This window comes from Rhinolophus hipposideros (genome assembly GCF_964194185.1).
Source record: "Rhinolophus hipposideros genome assembly, chromosome: 9".
Classification (NCBI taxonomy): Eukaryota; Metazoa; Chordata; class Mammalia; order Chiroptera; family Rhinolophidae; genus Rhinolophus; species Rhinolophus hipposideros.
In genome coordinates, this window is record NC_138055.1 from 87,804 (window position 1) to 108,663 (window position 20,860).

The 20,860-nt window shown below is 57.6% G+C and overlaps 1 protein-coding gene across 2 annotated transcripts in view; it reads right to left on the reverse strand.

The window, feature by feature from the left end:
- Positions 1-20,860, reverse strand: part of SHANK3 (SH3 and multiple ankyrin repeat domains 3) — a 46,477-nt gene that overhangs the window by 24,071 nt on the left and 1,546 nt on the right. For both annotated transcript variants that reach the window (XM_081058384.1, XM_081058383.1), the window contains exons 3-16: positions 20,742-20,813; positions 18,956-19,064; positions 18,732-18,883; positions 18,464-18,631; positions 18,252-18,368; positions 17,892-17,969; positions 16,878-16,944; positions 11,261-11,531; positions 8,241-8,434; positions 7,158-7,271; positions 2,092-2,167; positions 1,790-1,872; positions 948-1,072; positions 729-861 (exon numbers count right to left, since the gene is read on the reverse strand). In XM_081058384.1, coding sequence (XP_080914510.1) covers positions 729-861; positions 948-1,072; positions 1,790-1,872; positions 2,092-2,167; positions 7,158-7,271; positions 8,241-8,434; positions 11,261-11,531; positions 16,878-16,944; positions 17,892-17,969; positions 18,252-18,368; positions 18,464-18,631; positions 18,732-18,883; positions 18,956-19,064; positions 20,742-20,813 — 1,759 coding nt within the window. The remainder of the gene's footprint in view (positions 1-728; positions 862-947; positions 1,073-1,789; positions 1,873-2,091; positions 2,168-7,157; positions 7,272-8,240; positions 8,435-11,260; positions 11,532-16,877; positions 16,945-17,891; positions 17,970-18,251; positions 18,369-18,463; positions 18,632-18,731; positions 18,884-18,955; positions 19,065-20,741; positions 20,814-20,860) is intronic.

Below are 20,860 nucleotides of genomic sequence, written 5' to 3' on the forward strand. Positions count from 1 at the left end.
TGCGAGGGGCCAGGCCGGCCAGCGCAGGCCGTGGCAGGTGGCCGGGCGCCCAGCAGGGGTCCCGGCGCCGGGCAGCTCCAGGCCGAGCGCCCACCCGGTCGGCTCCACAGGCTGAGCGAGGGGCGCCAGAGCCATGGGGGGGCGGGGAGGGGCCCGGCAGGCTGGGCTCCTGCTGCTCGGGGCTCCGCCGGGCCCTGGGGGCCACTGCCCTCAGGGGACCGGGGTGTGGTCAGCCAGGCCCCGGCCTGGGCGGGCGGGCCCGGCAAAGCCTCCCGAGCCCAGGCAGGCCCGAGACATCGCGGGGAGAAGACGCTCTTCCTGTTCCCTCAGGTGCCGCCTCCCCCTTCCCTCCGACAATGAGCGGAAGGCAGCGTCAACCTCACAGTTGCTATGGCAACCCCGGCCTCCAGGCAGCTGCTGGCAGTGCAGGGAAGGAGGGCTCTGCCACACCAGGGGCTGGGGGGACACCAGGAAGGAGCGGGCGGGGATCTGAGGAGGGCCAACCTGGGGTCAGGGGTCAGGGGTCAGAGGCTGGGGGCCGGGGTCAGCAGTCCAACACCAGGGGCTGGAAAGGCACCAGGCCGACAGGGCGTTCGCCTAGGTTCGGGCATCTGATGTCAGCCGTCTGGGGTCTGGGGTCAGGGGGTGGGCAGAGGAACATTGGCCTGGGGTCAAAGGTCTAAGGTCAGGAGCCAGAGAGCACAGAGGTCTGAAGCCTGACCCCTCACCTCTGCGCCGAGCCCCATCTTCTTCCGGCTTCCTTGTCACCGACACAACCTTCATGACAAGACGGTTCCCACCCTGGCGGATCAGCGCCACCACCTGCTTGTGGCCAACCTTCACCACGTTCACCCCGTTCACCTGGGACACACAGACAGGTGTGTGGCGAGCGGCGGCCCAGGTGCGTCCTCGGGGCGCCCCGCCTGGCCGCACAGCGGGAGCCTCACCTCGATGAGGAAGTCTCCCGTGCGCAGCCCGGCCCTCCAGGCCACGCCCTCCACGTCCACGGACTCGAGGTACTGGAGCGCGGGGAAGGCCGGCGTGGGCGTGAACTCCTCGATGGGGGTCTCCGCTGCGGGGCGGGGGCGGCACTTAGGGAGGTGCTTCCCCACCGTGTCCAGGTGCAGGCGGCTGCCACGCAGCAACCTCCCACGAGGGGTTTACATGCTGAACAGACGACAACTGGGACAAAGTGACCTGAGGCTGGGAGCAGCAGGCGGGGGCTCGAGAAGAGACCGCCTGGGACTCTGGGCCGCATCCTGGAGAGACTCCCCCGCGCCTCCCACGGCCCCCCACTCGGTGACGCCCTCCCTCAGCCTCAGCAGAGGTCCCGGAAATCCGTAAGGAGAAAATCACTGCCTTGTATGCAGACGTTCCAGACCGAGAACACAGCAGAGGGGCAAGGAATGGCGGGGCAAGTACAAGTGCCCGGCGAAGTGTGACGCGAGAGGCAGGGGCGAGGCAGGGGCGCGGGGAGACGGGGTAAGGTGGATGCCAGGGACACGGGCCGGGCAGGGGTGAGGCGGGGAGGAGGGCAGGGGTGAGGCGGGGAGGAGGGCAGGGGTGAGGCGGGGAGGAGGGCAGGGGTGAGGCGGGGAGGAGGGCAGGGGTGAGGCGGGGAGGAGGGCAGGGGTGAGGCGGGGAGGAGGGCAGGGGTGAGGCGGGGAGGAGGGCAGAGGGGCCGGCCAGAGGGGACACAGAGAAGACGCCCCAGCAGCTTTCAGCAGTTTTCCTGTGTGTTTGACATCCCAGCCCCACACGGTCACGCTGCTCCCGAAACCTTCATTACCTTTGGCCCCCCGGAGCACGAAACCAAACCCCTCGTGGTCCCGTTTCTGCAGGACAGCCACCTTGTCGTCAATGACATAATCGCTGACGGAGGAAAGCAGGGCGGGGTGAGGAGAAACCTGCCAGAGAGCACGGCTGGCCAGGCTGACAGCCACGTGTGCCCCACAGGATGCCACAGGCAGGTCCCAGCCCAGGGCGTTGCCCTTGGATTGAGCTGGACCACCCCTCCACCCTCGGGGCTCTCCACCCCAGGTCTCCCTCCATGTCTGACATTCCCATGCACGCCCAGCTGCCCACCAGTACCTGTGTGAGGTGAGGCTGTCATAGGAGCCCACCGTATAATGGCGGAAAAGTCGCTTTGTCCGGTCCTCCCGGGTTTCTGGAGGGAGTGCAGTTGGTAGTGGAGGGTCACGTACTCCAAGTGGCCTGAAGTGCCCCTTACCATACTGGTCACCAGCCTCTGCCCACAAACACACTCCTGGCCTGGTTGTGCCACATGAACGGGGTCCTGGGCTCAGAGGCCCTAGGTAAGAGGGCTGAGGGGACCACGTGGGAGGTCTGGCCCCTGGGCTCAGGGTCCAGGATGGGGCGGGGGCTGTGGCTCACCTCCATTCGATGCGCAGGGCAGACTGGACAAGGCCAAGGCCATCCACAGAGAGCCAGAAGCCCCAGCACCACGAGCAAAGAAGACATGTGCATGCATGTGTGTGTGGCCCGCAGTTGTATAGAAGTTCTGTGCTCACACATGTGCCTGTGTGTGACCAGTCCTGTGCCCATGTCACACTATAACACTGGCATGGAGGTGGCATTGTGTCTTCACTGAACCCCTCACAACAGCCCACTGATGGTCTATCTCCTGGGGTCTCCTGCTCCAGACCCTGCCTCTGAGTGCACAAGGGGTTCAGGTATGGGGGCTGGGTCCCCTTCCCTGAGGTCACCGCATCCCAGAGTAGTCCCATCTGATCTCAAATTCCCTCACAGCCACCACAGAGCTGGCCAGCTGTGTGCCTGCTGTCCCACCCCTGGCATCACCTACGAGCCTGCAGGTTCTAATCCACACCTCCAGCCACTGCCCTTACTGCCCACACACTCATTTCTCTGGTTCTCCAGGACCTCGAGAGACCCCGAGATGGCTCCTATCACCTCACATTTCATCCCTTAGCTCCTCCCTCATTCGCTATCATTTTAGCATTTCTCAAGATTAATTCATTCAACAATTATTTATTGAGCTCCTACTACACACCAGGCATTGTTTATTTTTGGCTCTGAGAATCCAGCAGAGAACAGAAGAAAACCCCGACCGACCCTATGGCGTTTACAATCTATTCGAACAGAGAGCAAATAGAGACAAGAAACAGGTACCCACCTAACCTGTCAAATGCTGGTTCTGGTAAAACGCAGGCCAGGGGTACAGAGAAGTTTACAGTTCTAGGGGTCACATGAAGGCCTCCCCAGGAAGACAGAATTGAGCAAAGGCATAGCCTTTGACACCTGACAACATCAGGATACACCAATGCCAGGAAAAGTACTGGTCTGGATTTCAGGACCCTGCCAATAAAGTTGTGTGAGTCTCAGTGAGTGAGCAGCCATGGGTCATGTGAGTGCAGGGCTTCCTGGGAGTGGGGAGCTCAGGACAAAGCACACACACAGGTGTCGGCTTGGGGTATTTGGGGGACAGTGAGCAGTTTGCCCAGCTAGAGCAGAGGGAGCGAGGCAGAGTGGGATGAAACGAGATCAAACAGAACCTATAATTTCTGATGACCTGTGAGCTCCTTGCGGGTAAGGACCACATCTCACTTATTTCGGTGATCCTAGCACCTAGCACAGCACCTAGCACATAACAGACAGTCCAAATGCTAACTGGATGGACAGATGGGTGGACAACTGGCTGGGTGAGTGGTGGATGGGTAGATATATGAAAGATGGATGAAATGAGATAGATGGAGGGAAAGAGAGCAGGGGCCAAAGGGTAGTAGATGGGTAAACAGATGGATAGGACTGAGTGGTTTGATGGACATGGGTGGGTGGGTACATGAGTGGGTGGGTGGGCATATGGATGAGTGAATGCGTGGGTGGGTATGTGGGTGGGTGGATTGATGGATAGATGGGTGGATGGATGGGTGTGTAGGTAGGTGGATGGATAGATGGATGGAAAGATGGGTGGATGGATGGATGGTGGGTGGGTGCGTGGGTGGGTGGGTGGGTAGATGGATGAATGCGTGGGTGGGTGGATGGATGGATGGATAGGTGGGTGGATAGATGGGTGGGTAGGGGATGGGTAGGTAGATGGGTGGGTGGATGGGTGGGTGGATGGAAGGACAAGTGTATTGATGGATGGATGGATGGATAGATAAGTGGATGGATGGATGGATGGAGAACATATGGGTGGATGGATGGATGGTGGGATGGTAGGTAAGTCAAAGGATGGATGGGTGTAAGAGTAGATAGAGCAGTGGCTGGGTGGAAAGAAGAAATTGGTCCTGGAATATCAGGAGACACCAATGTCAGGAAAAGTACTGGTCTGGATTTCAGGACCCTGACAATAAACTTGTGTGAGTCTCAGTAAGTCAACAGTCCCCTTTGAGCCTCTGCTTAGAGTAGGAAAATTCACCTTGGAGGGTCGCCTAGGTTCTGATGGGCTGTAATTCCATCACCTGGGCACCCTCCCAGCGTCCCTCTGTGCTCTTCTGTCCTCTTCCCATACACGGCCCATGGTGACCGAGACCCTCTGCAACACGCCCATCTCTTGCCACCCAAGGCCAGAACAGGCCAGGCCTCAGCACCGCACAGGTCAGGCAGCAGACCCCTCCTGCCTCCAGCACGCCATTCTCCACGTGGACCAACTCCAGAAATGTTCCCGGCACCTGCCTGCACAGTGACCCCCCAACTCCACAGTTCTAGCAGCCCATTTTTAGATTTTGTCGACCAAACAAATTGTATTTATTACATAACACAAATTCATTTTCCAGTTTCATTAATCAGACACATAAAAGTCAGCTGAAGTAAAAACACACAGCATGACCCCCAAGTACTGGAAAGAGACAGAGGGAGGGAGGGAGGGAAGGAAGGAGGGAGGGAGGAAAGGAGAAAGGGGGGAAGGACGCCGCCACAGCTGCAGCTTCCCAGGGCCCCACAAACCAGCCTCCAGAATGTTCACGGCTCCGCCTCACAGGTCCTCCCCTCACAGCTCAACCCTCTCTGCTGGCAGCTGCCCCTTCACCCCTCATACTCCAGACGGGCTGTGGGAGGCACGCTCTCTGCTGACCCTGGGCATCAGCCTTGCCCACACGTGCTGGCACGGTGTCCCTTCCTTGGCCTCTAAGTCCCTCTATCCCCATTCATCTCAGAAACAGATCTTTCTTTGGATCTGGGCCTGTTGGAAGCCGGTTCCCATTCCTAGGCTGCCCTCTGGCCTCTGGCAGAAGTCAGGCCATGGGTCCCAGCTCAGAGACTCTGCCCAGAGCGGCTGGCAGGCCCAGCCTGCAGCTGAGGACAGAGGTGACTCCCGCCCCTTCCCAGCAGGCAGCCTCCACCCATGAAATGTTCCTTTCTACCCAGGTACCTTCTGACACTGTCTCAGGCGACGAACCCCAGAGCCACCCCCATCTAGGAGCCCTGCAATTGCCCAGAGGCCTACAGCCCCTTCCCCAGGTTACCCTGCATCCCCCTCCCCTGCTCGCCCCCTGCACCCACTCACTCTGCCCTGCCTGGGCCTTTACACCCACCTGGAAATCAGCACAGCACCCCCATGTCCTCAGACACTCACAAACTTCAGTGCCACCATCCTCCCCGTACCCACGGCCACCAGACCCGCCTCATGCTCTGGCTCAGCCCTGACACCCTCACTGCACACACGGACTCATTCATGCAGAGGACAAGAACTGGCGGCCACAGCACAGATCCTGCGGCCACTGCTGACCTCACAAGCAAGACTCTACCCCTTAAGCCATGGGACCTGCTCTCCTAGAAATGGACCAGCATCAATCCCTGCCGGACCTACTGGGGGGAGTGCACTCCGACATGTAAAGCGCTTCAAACCACACCAGGTGCCTGGCCTGCTGGGCACACAGAGAGAAAACAGTCACACCCTAGCAAACGGCTGTGCCCCCAGCTGGGGCACGGGGCACTGGAGGGCTCCCAGTGACTCGCCCAGGCTCAGCTCAGAAGCCTCTGCTCTGAAGCCCTCTCTGCCTCCTTGGGCAGCCCAGAGCTCACATTCACACGCCTCCATGACCACCACGTACAAGCGCATCTGCTGTGACCACTGTGCGTGCCTGTCCCTCCCTAGGCAGAGGCAGCCTCTGTGATCCCTGCTCCCTAGGCAGGGACCAGCCCATGTCAAACACCTAACAAACACCTGCTCTTCTCAAACTCTGATTCCAGTCCAGACCTCCCTCACATGCTCCCCAGCCTCAGACTCGGGTCCAAGTGCCCCTACAGACATCCAGTTCTCAAACCAGAACCCTCACTGCCCACCTGGGGGAGCACAGAGCCTACTCCCAACTCCACAGATCTGGAAGACCCCTCTGCCACGCTCCACACAGGGCAGGGGTCCAGGCCACACAGGGTTAGGCTCCCTTTAGGAAACTCTCAATCCAGCTTAAGGGAACACCGTGAGCCTGGGCCCAAGCTCTGTGCACAGGGACGGACAGCGCAACCTTGGTCCAGAGATGCCACTGGTGACCACTCAAGAGGAGGCTCCCTCGTCCCACCAGCATTCTGGGCCAGAAGTGATGCGCATGTGTCTGGGTGCCTCCACCCCCCGAGTGTTCGTTGCAAGGGTGTGCCCCAGACATGCAGCTGGCCTTAAAAGGACTGGCCACTCCTTTCCACTGGCACGATCACCTCAGATCCCAACACCCAGAGGGGTCCCTCCTGGATGCCAAGGCCATCCCTACCTGCTGCCCTCAGACCATCCTGCCTCTCCAGGCCCAACTGGCCTCATTTCCTCTTGGCTGACCCAGGCCTCCCTGCACTGCCCTCTTGGACAATCTGTCCACTTTGGAAAGACGCCTCTTTTCTCATAGTGACCTCTTTACTTGTCTGCCAGCCATGCAGGAATCACACTCTCCAAGCACCCAGTATATCTATGAGGACTCTACGGGGCGCACGGCCACTGGAAGGCACGTGTGTGATCACAGATGCAGGTCCAGACACGCGTGTCCCCATTGCCGTGAAGTGTCTGTAAGTATGTGCAGGGGGTATGAGCGCCATGTGTCATGCACGCAAGTTTGCGGCCACTTGGAATGTGTGTTTGAGTTTACCCTAGTCTTTTCTCTGAATATGCACGTGTCTTTAGGTCCAGGCAGCCCAAGGGGAGCAGGGAGGGCAGTGTCCCCACGGAGCCCAGGGACTGTGGGGTCACTCACCATGCCGCGTGTCGTACTGTCTCATCTGCACTTCCTGCACGCAGTCAGCCGGGAACCAGCCTGTGCGGCCCTTCACGGTTCCCTCCCAGAAACCGCCCTCCCCAATGCTGAGCACTGGGGGACAGAAGCCAGACAGCCTGTCAGGGCAGTGGGGACCCCACCACCACCTCAGGCTCTGGTTCTGCCCAACCCCCCTCACCCCCTTTCTATCCTTTACCCTCCCCTCCCCTTCCCTTCCCTCATCCTCCTGGCTTTTTCCCTGGAAAGATTTTGGGATCCACACTGAAGAGAAATGAACAGATGGGCACAGCACAGGATGGGCATGTGGGGGACAGAGAGACACACAGATGGACACACTCGAGGGGGGACAGGAAGCAGAGGCAGGGGCCACAGTCCTGCTCCTGCTCTCACAGGTGACCCCTCTCCTCCCACCTCTGAAACCCAACCCAGTCCTTGCTCAGTCGCCCACCCCAGGGGCCACTGCCAAGAGCTCAGGGTCACTGTGCTACGGCCGGCGATTAGGCCACAAGATGCACCAAGGAGAGCTGACCCTCACAACCACTTCTTCCTTAGGCACCCACAAAGGCAGGACCCCCATGATGACCGAGAACCCCACAAGGACAGGAAGCTGTCGAGGCACAGCAGCCCCCGGGAACAGAGGCAGCCCCGGTGACAGAAGCCCTGGGAACACACAGATGCCCACAGAACTGTCACCGATATCACCCACACTGGCACAGGGTCCCCACAGAGCACAGGTTTTCCAGTGAAGTCCCAGAAGTGACATAGGAACCCCTTCATTCTAGGAAACTCCGTAATGGGACAGGGTCCTTCAAACACACAGAACCCCAGTGACACCAGCGCCCGCGACACAGAGACGCCCCAATAAGGAGAGGGACGTCTATGGTGACACAGGGCGCTCAGGCTGACAGAGGACTGACAGGAACCCCACACGGACAGCCGGCCCTCCCTGACAGAGCCCCCCACAGCGACACAAGGACTGCCCGTGGCACATGCCCCCATAACGGCCAGCGTCCCGGGCGCCCCGGGCCCCCCAGGACAGGCCCCGGGCCCGCGCGCCCTCACCCTTCACGGCCTCGCCGCGGTGCAGCGGGATCTCGCCCTCGCCCTGCGGGCTGTGCGCCTTCACGGCGATGAACTTGCGGCCGGGGACGGCGCTGTAAAGTTTCCGCTTCGGGCCCCGGGGCGGCGGCGCGGGGGGCGCGGGGGCCGCGGGGCCCTGGCCGGGCGCTGGGCCGGGGCCGCCGGGCCCGCTCGGGCTGTAGACGAACACGTAGGTGACGGACGCGATGCCGGGGGGCAGCGGGCACGCGAAGCCGGCGCCCGGGGCCTCCATGGCGCGCGGCCCGGCCCCGCCGCCGGCCTCACCGCCGCGCCCGCCCGCCGCCCGCCGCCCGCCCGCCCGCCGGGGGCCCGGCCCGGGGCCGCTCCATGGGCCGCGCCGCCGCGCCCGGCCCGCTCCCGCCAGCGCACGAGCCGCGCCCGCTCAGGGCTCCGGGGCCGCGGGGCTGCGCTCCCGGGCGCGCCGGGCTCGCTCCATGCCGCGGCCGCCCCGCGCCCCGCCTCCCGCGCGGCCGGCTCCTCCCTCTGCGGGCGCCGGCCCTCCCCCGCGCGGCTCGCCCGCCGCGGCCCCCACGCGGGCGGGCGAGGCCCCCGGAGAGGGGACTGCGGTGCGGGGGGCGGGGGGAGGGGGAGGGGGAGGGGAGGGGGGAGGGGGAGTGGAGGGGGGAGGGGAGAGGGGGCGGGGCCGGGGGCTGCACTCGCACACGCGCCGCCAGGAAGCCTGCCCGGCCTGGCTCCTCACACCCGGCTGCTGCCATGTGCTGGGCCCCGGAATTCCCTCCGGGACCTGCGTCCTCTCCTCCTCGGACACCTGCCCCTGATGCCCATGGCCTCTCCGCGCTGACCAGCTGACCCAGGCCGCTGCCCGACCGGAGGCCTCGGTCTGCCCCTTCGCCCTGCTCAAAAGCCTGCACTGGCTCCCTAGTACCTAGGCCCACCAGCTCCCCGTTCTCAGCGATAGCCAGGCTCTCTGGGGCTGACAGTTACACTACAGTTCAGGCGCATATTTGGTGCGTTCCTTTCCCTCCTCTGGGCTGTGCATGCTGCTGTCCCCAACACCTGCTCCCGCCAGTCACAAGACTGTCTCTGGGCTCCACACCCACCTTTCTCTGCCCTGCTGTCACGATGGCTGGCGGGGACTCTGCCAACACTTTCCTGGGGGGCTAAGGCTCCATGCCAGGCTCTGCCAACAGGGGGCGGTAGGGGCTGCACCTCCCTCGTGGCCAGCCACCTGGGCCCCATCGCCGCTCAAACGCCACTCTCTCTCCTTGGACCAAAGGCGACCTCTCCTCCAGAGGCCCTCTCCTGCCAGGTGCACCAAACTTCCTCAGCCCCTCCTGGCCACTCACAGGAAGGCCCCTGACCTGGATCACTGCCCACCTGTCAGCCCTGTGCCCCAGCGGACGATGTCTTTCTGAGACCTTTAGGACCTACTGCTGTTAGCCTCTACCACATCCGACACGCTAGGAACCTACTAAATGTTTGTAAAAAAATAATAATTCTGCTGTCCCCACAGAGCAGTGAGCTAGAGCCCCCACATACACCAGGTCTTGGTTTTGTGTTTTCTGAAAAGTGAATGAACATCTAAAACAAACGGAAGCAGGGCATCCACACACCTCCATCTCAGGAGCAGCCCTCTGCAAAACCAAGACATCCCAAAGTCTGTTCTTTTAGCCACTGTACCGCTCCACCCTTAGAAAAATCCCAGGGACATGGAAAAGTTTTGGGGAGAACTGAGGTGATTTGGGGCAGGACAGACAGCCTTGGAGTCTGGGCACAGACACGGAAAGACAGAGGCAGTGTGAAGGCTGCAGGAGCAGGGGCAATGGCAGAAGACAGAATGGCTTTTCCCAGCTCCTGTTGAACACTCAGGCTTAGAAAGTTGGGGAGTCAGGTCTGCCGGGGCCCAGTCACGCTGCTTCCTAGCCCTGTGACTTTGGACAAGTACTCGCCCCACCTCAGCATTAGGACCCTCATCTGTGAAGTGGTGTTAGCAGAGGACAGCCTCCTACAGGGTCACGGCTAAGTGAGAGGACACAGCCCAGCTGTCCTCGTGCAAGCAGGCTGTTTGTGTGACTCTCATGCTACGTGTCCCAGGCATCTTCTGTGTGGCACTAGAGAAACTGTGGGAAATGTCCCCTGCCCTCAAGAAAGGCTGCCCTGTGCTGAGGGCAGGGTCCCAATAGCAACCCCTCACCTGCCCAGGTTCCGGAAGGAAATGGCTTCAGTGGGATTAGTCCCCCATTGCTGATGAAAACCCCAGGTGTAGAGTGGTTAGCTGACCTGCTCAAGGCCAGTCAGCAGAGGCAAGGTCTGCACTGGACCCGGCCATCTGTCTGCAGAGTCACCGCCCTTCCACCGCCCACTGCACAGCCCACAAAGGCTGGGGCACTCTGGTCAGGAACCTGCCCTACATTCTGGGGAAGCTAAGTCTCACAGGCCCCTGGTTGTCAGGGGCCCAGCGTTCAAGGTAAGGAGTAAAGTAGAGCCACAGTGTCCCATGCTAGAGAAGCCACAGTGTCCCATGCTAGAGAAGCCACAGTGTCCCATGCTAGAGAAGCAGGAGGAAGACCAAGACACCCCTTTGAGGACAGTGCTGGGGTTCATCTGTAGGGTTCAAGCCCTCACAGACAGAAGGCTCCATTCCCTAACCCCACGCCACATGTAGCCCAGCCCTGCCTCAGCCCAGCTCTCATGCTCCTCCCTGGCACCACAGGAACCTTTCTAAACCAGGGGTCTGACCGACCCTCTCCTTCCAACACGCTCCCTCAGCTGCCCACTGTCCTCAGAGCAAGTCCAGTTCCAACCAGAGATCAACGTGGGGGAGCCTGTCCTGGCCCATAGGACGTCACCTTCTTCCCTTCTCCACTTGGGGAGGTCAGTCTGGGGGCCTGGGAGTCTCCCCACCCCAAGCCTCAGCCCATCCGACAGCCCTCGGCTTCTCCCTGCCTCTCCTGCTGGCTCCTCCTGGCTTGGGTGCTGGCACCCCACCCTCCTGAACCCGGCCAGGGCTTCCATCCTACCTGATCTTGCTCTGGCTGCCCCAGCCTGCTGCACGGTCGTTCTCTTGGTCACCGTCCCTTTCCCGGTCCCGGTCTTTCTCCTCCTGCAGCCGCTGGAGCAGCAACTGGTGGGGGAGGCTTCGCAGCGACGGCCCAGGTGAAGCTGCAGGCTGCACCTCACCCTTCAGGTTGATGTCGCTGGCTGAGCGCTGCAGGGGCCGAGGGGAGGCCAGGCCACTGGGGCCAGCCAGCCGCCGCCGCTTTGCGTAGGTGGGGGTTTCCCTGAATGGTACTGGGGGGGAGGGCATAGATGAGACTCTGGGCAGCCAGGTGGGTGACCAACTCATTCCAGTTGGCCTGGGCTTTCCAGAGTTTAAAACTAAAATCCTATCTCCCAGAATCTGCCTTAGTCCCAAGCAAACCAGGACAGTTGGCCACCCTCTGAGTGAAGCCAGCATTGGAGGTCACATTCCAAACTGGCTCCACTCTAGATTCGGGGGTAGAGCCACTCGTCCTGTCTGCCACACTGAGGTCCCGGGAAGTTCAGATCTGCGCCTGGAACTGCCCATTCACGGGCTTCAGGAGAAAGAACAAACAGGCCACAAATTTGGGAGATATGGTGACAAATCTCACCAGACTACTGCTGCACGGGACCATTTGCAGTGGACTATAACCAGGGAAACTGTCAAAGACTATCTAGACCAGAGGTTGGCAAACTTCTGGAAAGAATCAGTAACTATTTCAGGCTTTGTAAGCCATGTAGTCTCTGCTGCTAGGACTCACCACTGCCGCTGTAGCACAAAAAGGGCCACAAACGATATATAAGCAAAGGGTGGGGCTGGGTTCCAATAAAACTTTATTTAAAAAGCAGGTGGGGATTATAAAAACATGATCCAACTATATGCTATTTACAAAAGAATCACTTAAGATCCAAAGACACAAGTAGGTTAAAAATAAAAGGATAAAGAAAGATATTCCATGTAAACAGCAACCAGAAGAGAGCTAAGTAGCTATATTAATATCAGACAAATAGACTTAAAGACAAAAAGTGTTACAAGAGACAGAGAAGGACATTATATATTGATAAAAGTGTCAATTCATAAATAAATTAACAATTATTAACATACATGCATCGAACAGAGTATCAAACAAAAATGTGAAACAAACATTGACACATTTAGAGGAATAGACAGTTCTACAATAATACTTAAGACTTCAACACCCAACTTTCAATAATGGACAGAACATCTAGGGACAAGATCAATACGGACAAGGAAGACTTGAACCAATTAGACCTAACAGATATATATAAAGAGAGAGGGAGAATACACTCCACAAAACAGTAGCAGAATACATGTTCTTCTCAAGTGCACATGGAACATTTTCCAGGATAGACCATATGCTACACCAAAAAACAAGTCTTAATAAATTGTAAGGGACTGAAATCATATAAAGTAACTTCTCTAATCACAGTGGAATGAAACTAGAAATCAAGTACAGAATAAAAATGGAAAATTCACAAATATGTGAAAAATTAAACAACACACTCCTATACAACCAATATGTCAAAATAGAAATCACAAGGAAAATTAAAAAACACTTTGAGAAAATGAGAACAAAAACCAACACACCAAAACTTATGAGGTGCAGCCAAAGCAGTACTAAGAGGGAAATTTATAGCTATAAACACCTATGTTTAAAAAGGATAGGTCTCAAATCAATATCCTAATTACACATCGTACAGAACTAGAAAAAGAGAAGCAAACCAAACCTAAAGCTAGCAGAAGCAAGGAAATAATAAATGGTAGACAGAGATAAAAAAAAAAAAAGTAGAGAATAGAAATACAGGGAGAATCAACGAAACCAAAATTGTTTCTTTGAAAATATCACCAAAATTGACAAACCTCTAGCTAGATTAAGAAAAAAAAAAAAGATGGATACAAATAACTAAAATTAGAAATGAAATGTGGGGTGTTACTACCAATCTTACAGAATCAAAAAGGAACATGGGAGAATACTATGAACAATCATATGCGAACAAATCAGATAAGCTAGATGAGATGGACAAATTTCCAAAACTCACTCAAAAACAAAATAGAAAATCTAAACAGTCCTACAACAAGCAAAGAGACTGGGTCAGTAATCACAAATCCCCCAACAAAGTCCAGCATCCTAGCACATTATTGATGAATTCTACCAAACATTTAAAGTAGAATTAACACCAGTCCTTCTCAAACTCTTCCAAAATCCTGAAGAGGAAGGAACACACCTAACTCATTCCATGAGTGATTACAATGTGAGCAAAGGACGTGACATTTCTCCAGACATCTGAGTGGCCAACCAGCACATGACCAGATGCTCACATCATCAGTCACCAGGGAGATGGGAGTCGGAACCCCGATCAGATCCCAGCACACACTGACTGCAGTAGCTCGTTTTTAAAAAACTGATAAGAACAAGTGTTGGTGAGGAGTTGAAGAATTTGGAAGCCTCATACACCGCTGGTGGGAACATAAAATGGTGGGAAACAGTTTGGCAGTTCCTCAAAAAGTTAAAAATAGAATTATGATGTGAGGCAGTAATTCCACTACTAAGTATATACCCAAAATAATTGAAAACAGGTATTCAGAACAAATACATTTCACATATGTTCACAGCGGCAAGATCACAATGGCCAGAAGGTAGAAACAACCCAAGTGGCCATCAAAAGATGGGTGCACAAAGAAAATGTCACGTATACAAACAACAGAATACTATTCAGCCACAAAAAAAATGACGCAGTGACATATCCTGCAATCTGGACAAAGCTTGGAGTGAGCTGAGTGAGAGAAGCCAGACACCAAGGGCCACATAGTGTGTGATTCCATTTGTATGAAGTTTCGGAGCTCGGGGAACGCACAGACAGAAAGCACGTGAATGGCTGATGGGCTGACACAGGGAATGTGGCATAACCACCTAACGTGCACAGGCCTTCCTTCTCGGGGGACGAAAACATTTTGGAATCCAATAGAGTTGGCTGCACAACATTGTGAATGTACTAAATACCACTGAATCCGTCAATTTAAAATAGTTAATGTTACATTATACGAATTCCATTTCACATGAAATATCCTCAATTTTAAAGTCTCAACTGAAAACAGAAAAAGCTGGCTGTAGGCTGGACATGGCCGCGGCTGTTTGCCAAGCCCTGTTCTAGACGCCTGTTAGGTGGAACGTGGGCCGCCAGCCAGCAGCCTCCCCAGGTGCTGGGGCTCGGTGCAAACGCAGAACCCAGGCTCCTGACCTGCTGAGTCCCACAGTAATGCAATCCCTGTGTGACTCAAATGACATTAACATCCCTAGTGCACTGAGGGACAGAACATGTGCTTGAAAGTGTGTGTCAGGGAGGGCGAACCCGACATGGCCCAAGGCGACCGGTGAGAGAGCAGAGGCACCAGCGGCCCTGCCTCAGGCCTGTCACTCTAGAGGGTGCACGTGGGGCTGTCAGGGGGCTTCAGGGTGTCCTGTTCCTGAGGGTGACAGGTCCCAATCTATCAGACCCCTCCAGCTGGGCTCCTTCCGTGAGGAAGAGAAAGGAGGGTGGATGGTCAGAGGCTCCCCCCAGCTCCTCCTGTGTGCAGGCCCCACCCAGGGTCCTCGAGCTGAGGTGGGACATGCCAATCTGTGTCTGTCACTGAGGGAAGTCTTTGGAGTGAGTGCCAGGGGGGTGGGGATGACGAGGACAGACCCCTGGATGGCCTAGGTCTGAGGATAGGCTCTTCCATTACCCCCCTGCGTGCCTCAGTTTCCTCCTCCATAAATATGGACTGACAGTCACTCGTGGGGGGTTGTTGAGAGGATGAATTAAGACAACAAGACATACAGGAATTACTTGTAAACACATTACCATGTGCTCAGGCTCGATCACCCGAGCCTATGTGAGGTGCTGGCCAGCAGAGTAGTGACCACAGTGGGACCTCGGCTCAGCCACCGTCTGCCCAACCCCCACCAGGTGCGTGCCCCCCGAGCACCTGTCCACATCACAAGATGAGAAGCAGCTGAGGCCTTCTTGCCTCTCAGTCTGGGTCACAAACAAGCCCTCTTCCTGAAATCGGCTGGACCAAGGCCACCTGCCAAGTCCAGACCCACAGAACCAAATCCCACACGAGGGCAGAGGTGAGAAGCAGATGCAAATAACGCAAAAGACCATGTTTTACTTAAGAGAAACTGAGGCCCTACACTTTCCCATGGCTAGACGACCACAGCAGAGCAAAGAGCCCCGCACATCCACAGGCCCCAGGGTTCCCGAGGCTGACGACCACTGCCAAGCACAACCCAGTCGGAGCAGAAGGGAGCACTCACTGTCTCTTGCCACCAATTCAAGCTCAAACCTCATCACTGCTCTCTCCCAGCCCAACCAGGGCCCCAACCCTACACCACGTCATCAGCTCACTCATTCACTCAGCGCCAGCTGCCCGGAACTGCTCACGCCCTCGGACGCTCCATCCGTGATCATGGTGCCCTGACCCTGCTTGGGGCATCAGGGGCCCCGATCCCAGTCTTACTAGAGGGATGTCTGCTCAGGGAGACTCTATAGAGGAAGGGTCCTCAAACACGAACTTGACTTTAATCTCTTCAGCCCCCACCCCAATAGTAACCTCACATCAGAATAAGAAAGACCCTAACCTGAGACCACCCCTCGCTGCTTGCTGCTCACGCTCATTTTAAATTTTCTTAAGTGGGAGATTCGCACTCATGACAGAAAGGGGAGCCTGGGACTCTTGTTCCAGTGAGAGCCATGGGCAGAAACACCTGGGCCAACCAGAACACAGAGGGGGCTGAGAAGGGAGCCCGTGTGGCCAGGTGGCTAGATGGCGGGCCTCAGGCAGAAAGTACTCTTTCCAGAAGGGGAGGCCCACCCACTCCTGCAGCCCCAGACACCCCACACCCACCAGTGGGGTGGGATTAGGTGGGGATTAGATGGGGACCTCCTTGAGGCTACAGGTGACAGCTGTGCCCATCTTCCTGCCTGCCCGGGAGTTGAGACTAGACGACATGTCCTGGTTTTCCTTCTGGGACCACACACGAGAGCTCCGAGCCCCTGAGGTCCTGAGGACAACAGTGGCCTGTTCCCATACGCACCCCACAACCATGTTGTCCTGACATGCACACTGACATGCCCTTGTGCGACCGAGGCATGCTGTGGGCCCCATAAACTAATTCTTGTTCCAGGCTGGAGTAAAACGCTGAAGGTCAGTGGATGAAATCCACTGCCCCTGCTGACCCTTTATATGACCTCATGGGAAAACAAACCTGGAGCCTAACTTCAGCCTGCTCTCAACCTCGGTTGATCCCTAAACCCAGCACTGGCCCCAACCAACAGCCCTAACCTAAGCCCTTGACCTTGACCTTGACCCTTGACCTTGACCTGATCCTTTGTCCGCTCTACACAAGCTCTTCCCTCAATACGTCCCATACCTGTAGGGTCCACGACAGGCCACTGACAGATCCAAGCACAGCGAGCAGCGAGAGCTGGAGAAAGTGGCTCAGGGCACAGGGGCTCCCTCCTAACATCTCCCCTGAAGCCCTATACCTGTCGGGCCCCTGACAACCCCCACTCACCCACAGTCAGCAGAGACCTGGAGTGGGCGGAACTCACCAACGTCCGAGTCTTTGTGGGTCTTGATGACCTCGGCCAGCTCAAAGTTCCCAGCGATGATGGCCACCTGCGGTGGGGGCCGGGAGGGAGGCTCAGCTGCAGCAAACTCACCGCCCCTCGGCCCCTGCAGCTCCTTCTCGGGCTCCTCTGTGGGGTCTTCCATCACAGTTGGTGGCCCCAGGCTCAGACCCAAGCCCCTGTCTAACCCACCAGCCCCGTATGCCCAGGACTGAGGAGTATCCTGGGAGATGAGACTCTCAGCTAAAACCAGGACAGTCCTGCACACGCTGGGCACAGCACGGGTCACCCGGCCTGTTCTCTCAGCAGCCCCTCCAAACACACCGTCTCTCCTGTCTCAGCCATGGCCCTGCGCTGCCTTGCACCTGTCACCGTCCCTCTCCCCTTCCTGAGCCCCTGCATCTAGTCTTCCAAAGGGTGCTTCCAGACAGGCCTCCACTGCTGCCTCCACAGTGGCCTGGCCTGCGCTCCACACATCTCCTCAGAGGCCTCCAAGGCCCTCGCTGCCACTGAGCACAGAGTCCCAGTTCCCTCCTTGGTCCCAAAGTCCCCATGGCCTGGTCTCCAACTCCTCCTGCAAACTCCAGGCCACATGGACACCCATCCACTTTGTCAAGCCAGTGCTGAGAACCAAACCCACCCAGAGAAAAGGCTCGGAAATGTCACCTAATGAAGTCAGGGGCTGGGACCACCCCTCTCACCCAGTTCAGCCTCTGCCCCCTCCTGTCTGTGGAAGGTCAGGCCCACACCTGTTCTCCTCTGGCCCCAGAGCCCTCCGGGCAGGCCCCCTCTCTCCCTTGAAGTGAATGAGTTCACCATCCTCAATGAACCCCGCCGGGAGCTCACCTCTGCTGGCCCACCCGTCCCCCACCTCACCTTGGGGAGACCCTAGCATGAGTTTCCTTATCGCCTCAGGTCCGCAAAAGACAAGTCACACAGAGACAGATGGACAGATGCCCCTGGAGCAGCTGTCGCTCCTGTAAGCCACTCCTGTACCTGGAAGGCCGTCTGGCTGTTGTAATTGCGGACATCTTTGTTGGCTCCACGGAAAAGCAGGACACGAGCACAGCTCTCCTGTGGGGAGGGTTGCAGAGAGGGTCAGGATGTTACAGCACGTGCACACATGGGGGCACGCACACCCACACGTGCACAGCACAGGACGAGCTGCTCAGGTACACACGAGCAGGGCCTCCCTGGCCAGATGCACTCAGTTCACACTTGGCTGTTTAGAACACATGTGTGTTCAGGGAACAGACGTGCACACAGATGCTTACAAGGCCATAGCTCACGGCAGGACACAGGACGTACACTCATGGAGTGACAGGTTCAGGCATGCGCGTGCACACGTGCACACACCTGGTTGTAGAGGGCGCAGATGTGCAGGGCTGTGTTCCCTGAGGCGTTCTGGGCCCCCATGTCGGCCCCGTAGAACAGCAGGTGCTCCAGGTGCTGCACGTGTCCGAAGCGGCAGGCCTGGGGGAGGAGGGGTAGGGCCGCTGGGTCCCTGGACAAGCCCAACCGCTCCCCCACACAGAGGCTGGACTCCCCACCTCATTAACCCTGCCCACCTGGTGGATCTCCTGCCAGCCATTCTCATCAGTGGTCCCCAGCTGGGCATGGTCGTGCAGGAGAAGCTCACAGCAGAGGGCGTCCCCGCCCCCCAGGGTGCTGTGGTACAAGGGCGTCAGGCCGCGGCTGTCCTTGTAGTCAGGGGAAGCGCCCAGGTCCAGCAGGGTCTGAGGGTTAGGAGCTCAGTGTCTGTCCATGCTGGGTCTGGCTTCTTCCCCACCCTGGGCCACATGCCCCTCCAGGCCTGGACCCCCACACTGGACTGACCGTCAAAGCTGCCGCGTTACGCTGGCGTGTGGCACAGTGCACAGCGGTGAGCCCGTCACGAGTGCGGAAGTCCAGGTGAGCGCCACCGTTCCTCAGCGCCTTCAGCAGGTCGGCTGCATTGTCCAGCTGGGCCGCAAGGCTCAGAGGACACTCTGGGTTCAGGGACAGAGGAAGGTTATGGCCCAGCCACTCCAGGGCCACGCCCCTCCCTCTGTGCCGCTCACCTCCTGAGTCAGGATCGTGGAAGTTGGGGTCCAGCCCCTTGTCCAGTAGGCGGGCCACCTTGTCCGTGCTGTGCAGCTGGACGTAGTCCATGAACTTCTTCAGGGTCGCCTAGAACACCAGGCCACCCTGGTCAGGCAACATCACAGCCACTGTCATCTGACCGTCACCTACCTTCCACCAGCCCCGGGCCACCTCTGGGGCATCTGCTGCCCCAGCTTCTCTCCCTGCCCCAACTTGCCCTGCATCCTCATCACTCCCAAGATGGCCTGTTCCTTCTCTGGCCCGTCTTCCTCACGAGCTCACCCCATGGCTGACCCCCACCCCAGGGGCCCTTCTCCACCCCTAGCTGGCCCCATCTGTGACATGACTTTAACTGCCCCGTATGCATTAATTGACTCAGCAAAGCCTCACTGAGCCCCTGCTGGTGCTCCAGATGCCAGAAGCCCCGGGCCTTCTAGAAACACTCAGAGCACACCAGGAACAGGAGAGGGCACCATGGGCACGCCACAGGAGGTGGCCTCCTCAGGCAGATGAGGATGATGAAGCAGGAGGAAGGGCTGCCGACTGAGGGGAGACCTCAACCGGACCCAGGGTAGGCGGTATGATGATAGGGGCCAGCTGGAGCCCAGGCAGCAGAAACACAGGGCTTGGTAAGTAGTAAAACTCATCCGAAAAGCAAGTGAGACTCACTGAAGGTCAAGAGTTACCAGTGTCCTGTAGGTCACTGAGGACAGCTTTGGAGGAGAGGTAACCATGGGAGGAACCCAGGGTGACAGGGTCACTCCAAGGCAAGTGAAGGGAGAGAGGAACCTTTCCACAAGTCTCTGCCCAGCCACAGTCGTGTCTGCTGACCACCAGTGCTCTGGGGCAGCAGAGAAGACTCGCATGGGGGATCCAAGGTCACAGAGGGGTCACTGGGGCACAGGGGTGACAGTGTTCAGAACTCTCTCCTAGACTCCAGAGAAATGTCCAGCAAGCAAATGTCCATTGGTCCACAGGAGTCTGAGGGGGGAACTCAGGGGGTCCACCTGTGGGGAGGGACCATAGCACCCACCCTGCCCCTCCAACGTTCCGAGAAGGCAGCAAGGTGCCCCCCAGAGAGCATTTGGGGTCGGGTCCACCTAACAATGGTGCCCTGCAGTAACCCCACACATGTGCCTGGGCACAGAGCCCCAGAGTTAGACAGATGTGAGTCCAGCCCCAGCTTTCCTGGCTGCACAGCTGTGAGCAAGTTACTTAACTTCTCTGGGACTCAGTGTCTACAAAATGGGATAAAAACAGTCCCTCCCACGAGAAAACTGATGAGAAGCCTAATTCTAAGTGCCCAGCACGGGTGATCACCAAGTTCGGGCTCCTTACTGTCCCCACCCCTGCCCAGCTCCTCCAGTGACCACATCATGTACCTGTTCACTTGTCTCCCACCAAGATACGCTCTCGGACCCCCCCCCCCCACGAAGCCCACCAGAGAGGTCAGCAAGAGTTTCATCTGACTGGAACCCATCGCCAGACCACCTGACCACGAAGTCGGCACCCAGCCCTCCAGCCACCCCCAACACCCACTCTGGGCCTCTGACAACAATGAAAACAGACCAAGCCAAAGTTGAAGGGGCTGTGGTCAGCCCCTAGCTGGGGTGGGGGGTTCTGGGAGCAGAGGCAGTGCCTCAAAAAGGAGCTTTCAAAGGACGATTTTGACATCACAAAAGCCAGTCATGGTTGAGATGGGGGAATGTGGGCCGCCAGGCAGGAAGAAACTTCTAGGGTCCCTCCCTGTGGCTGCCTCCTTACCTTAGTGTGAAGCTTTGCAAACTGCTTATCATCGATCAGGTTCTGGGCATAAACTCGCCTCTTGTATCGAAACTGCTCAGGTAAAGAAAAGGCGGAGAAAAAGCACCCCCCTGGGCTGA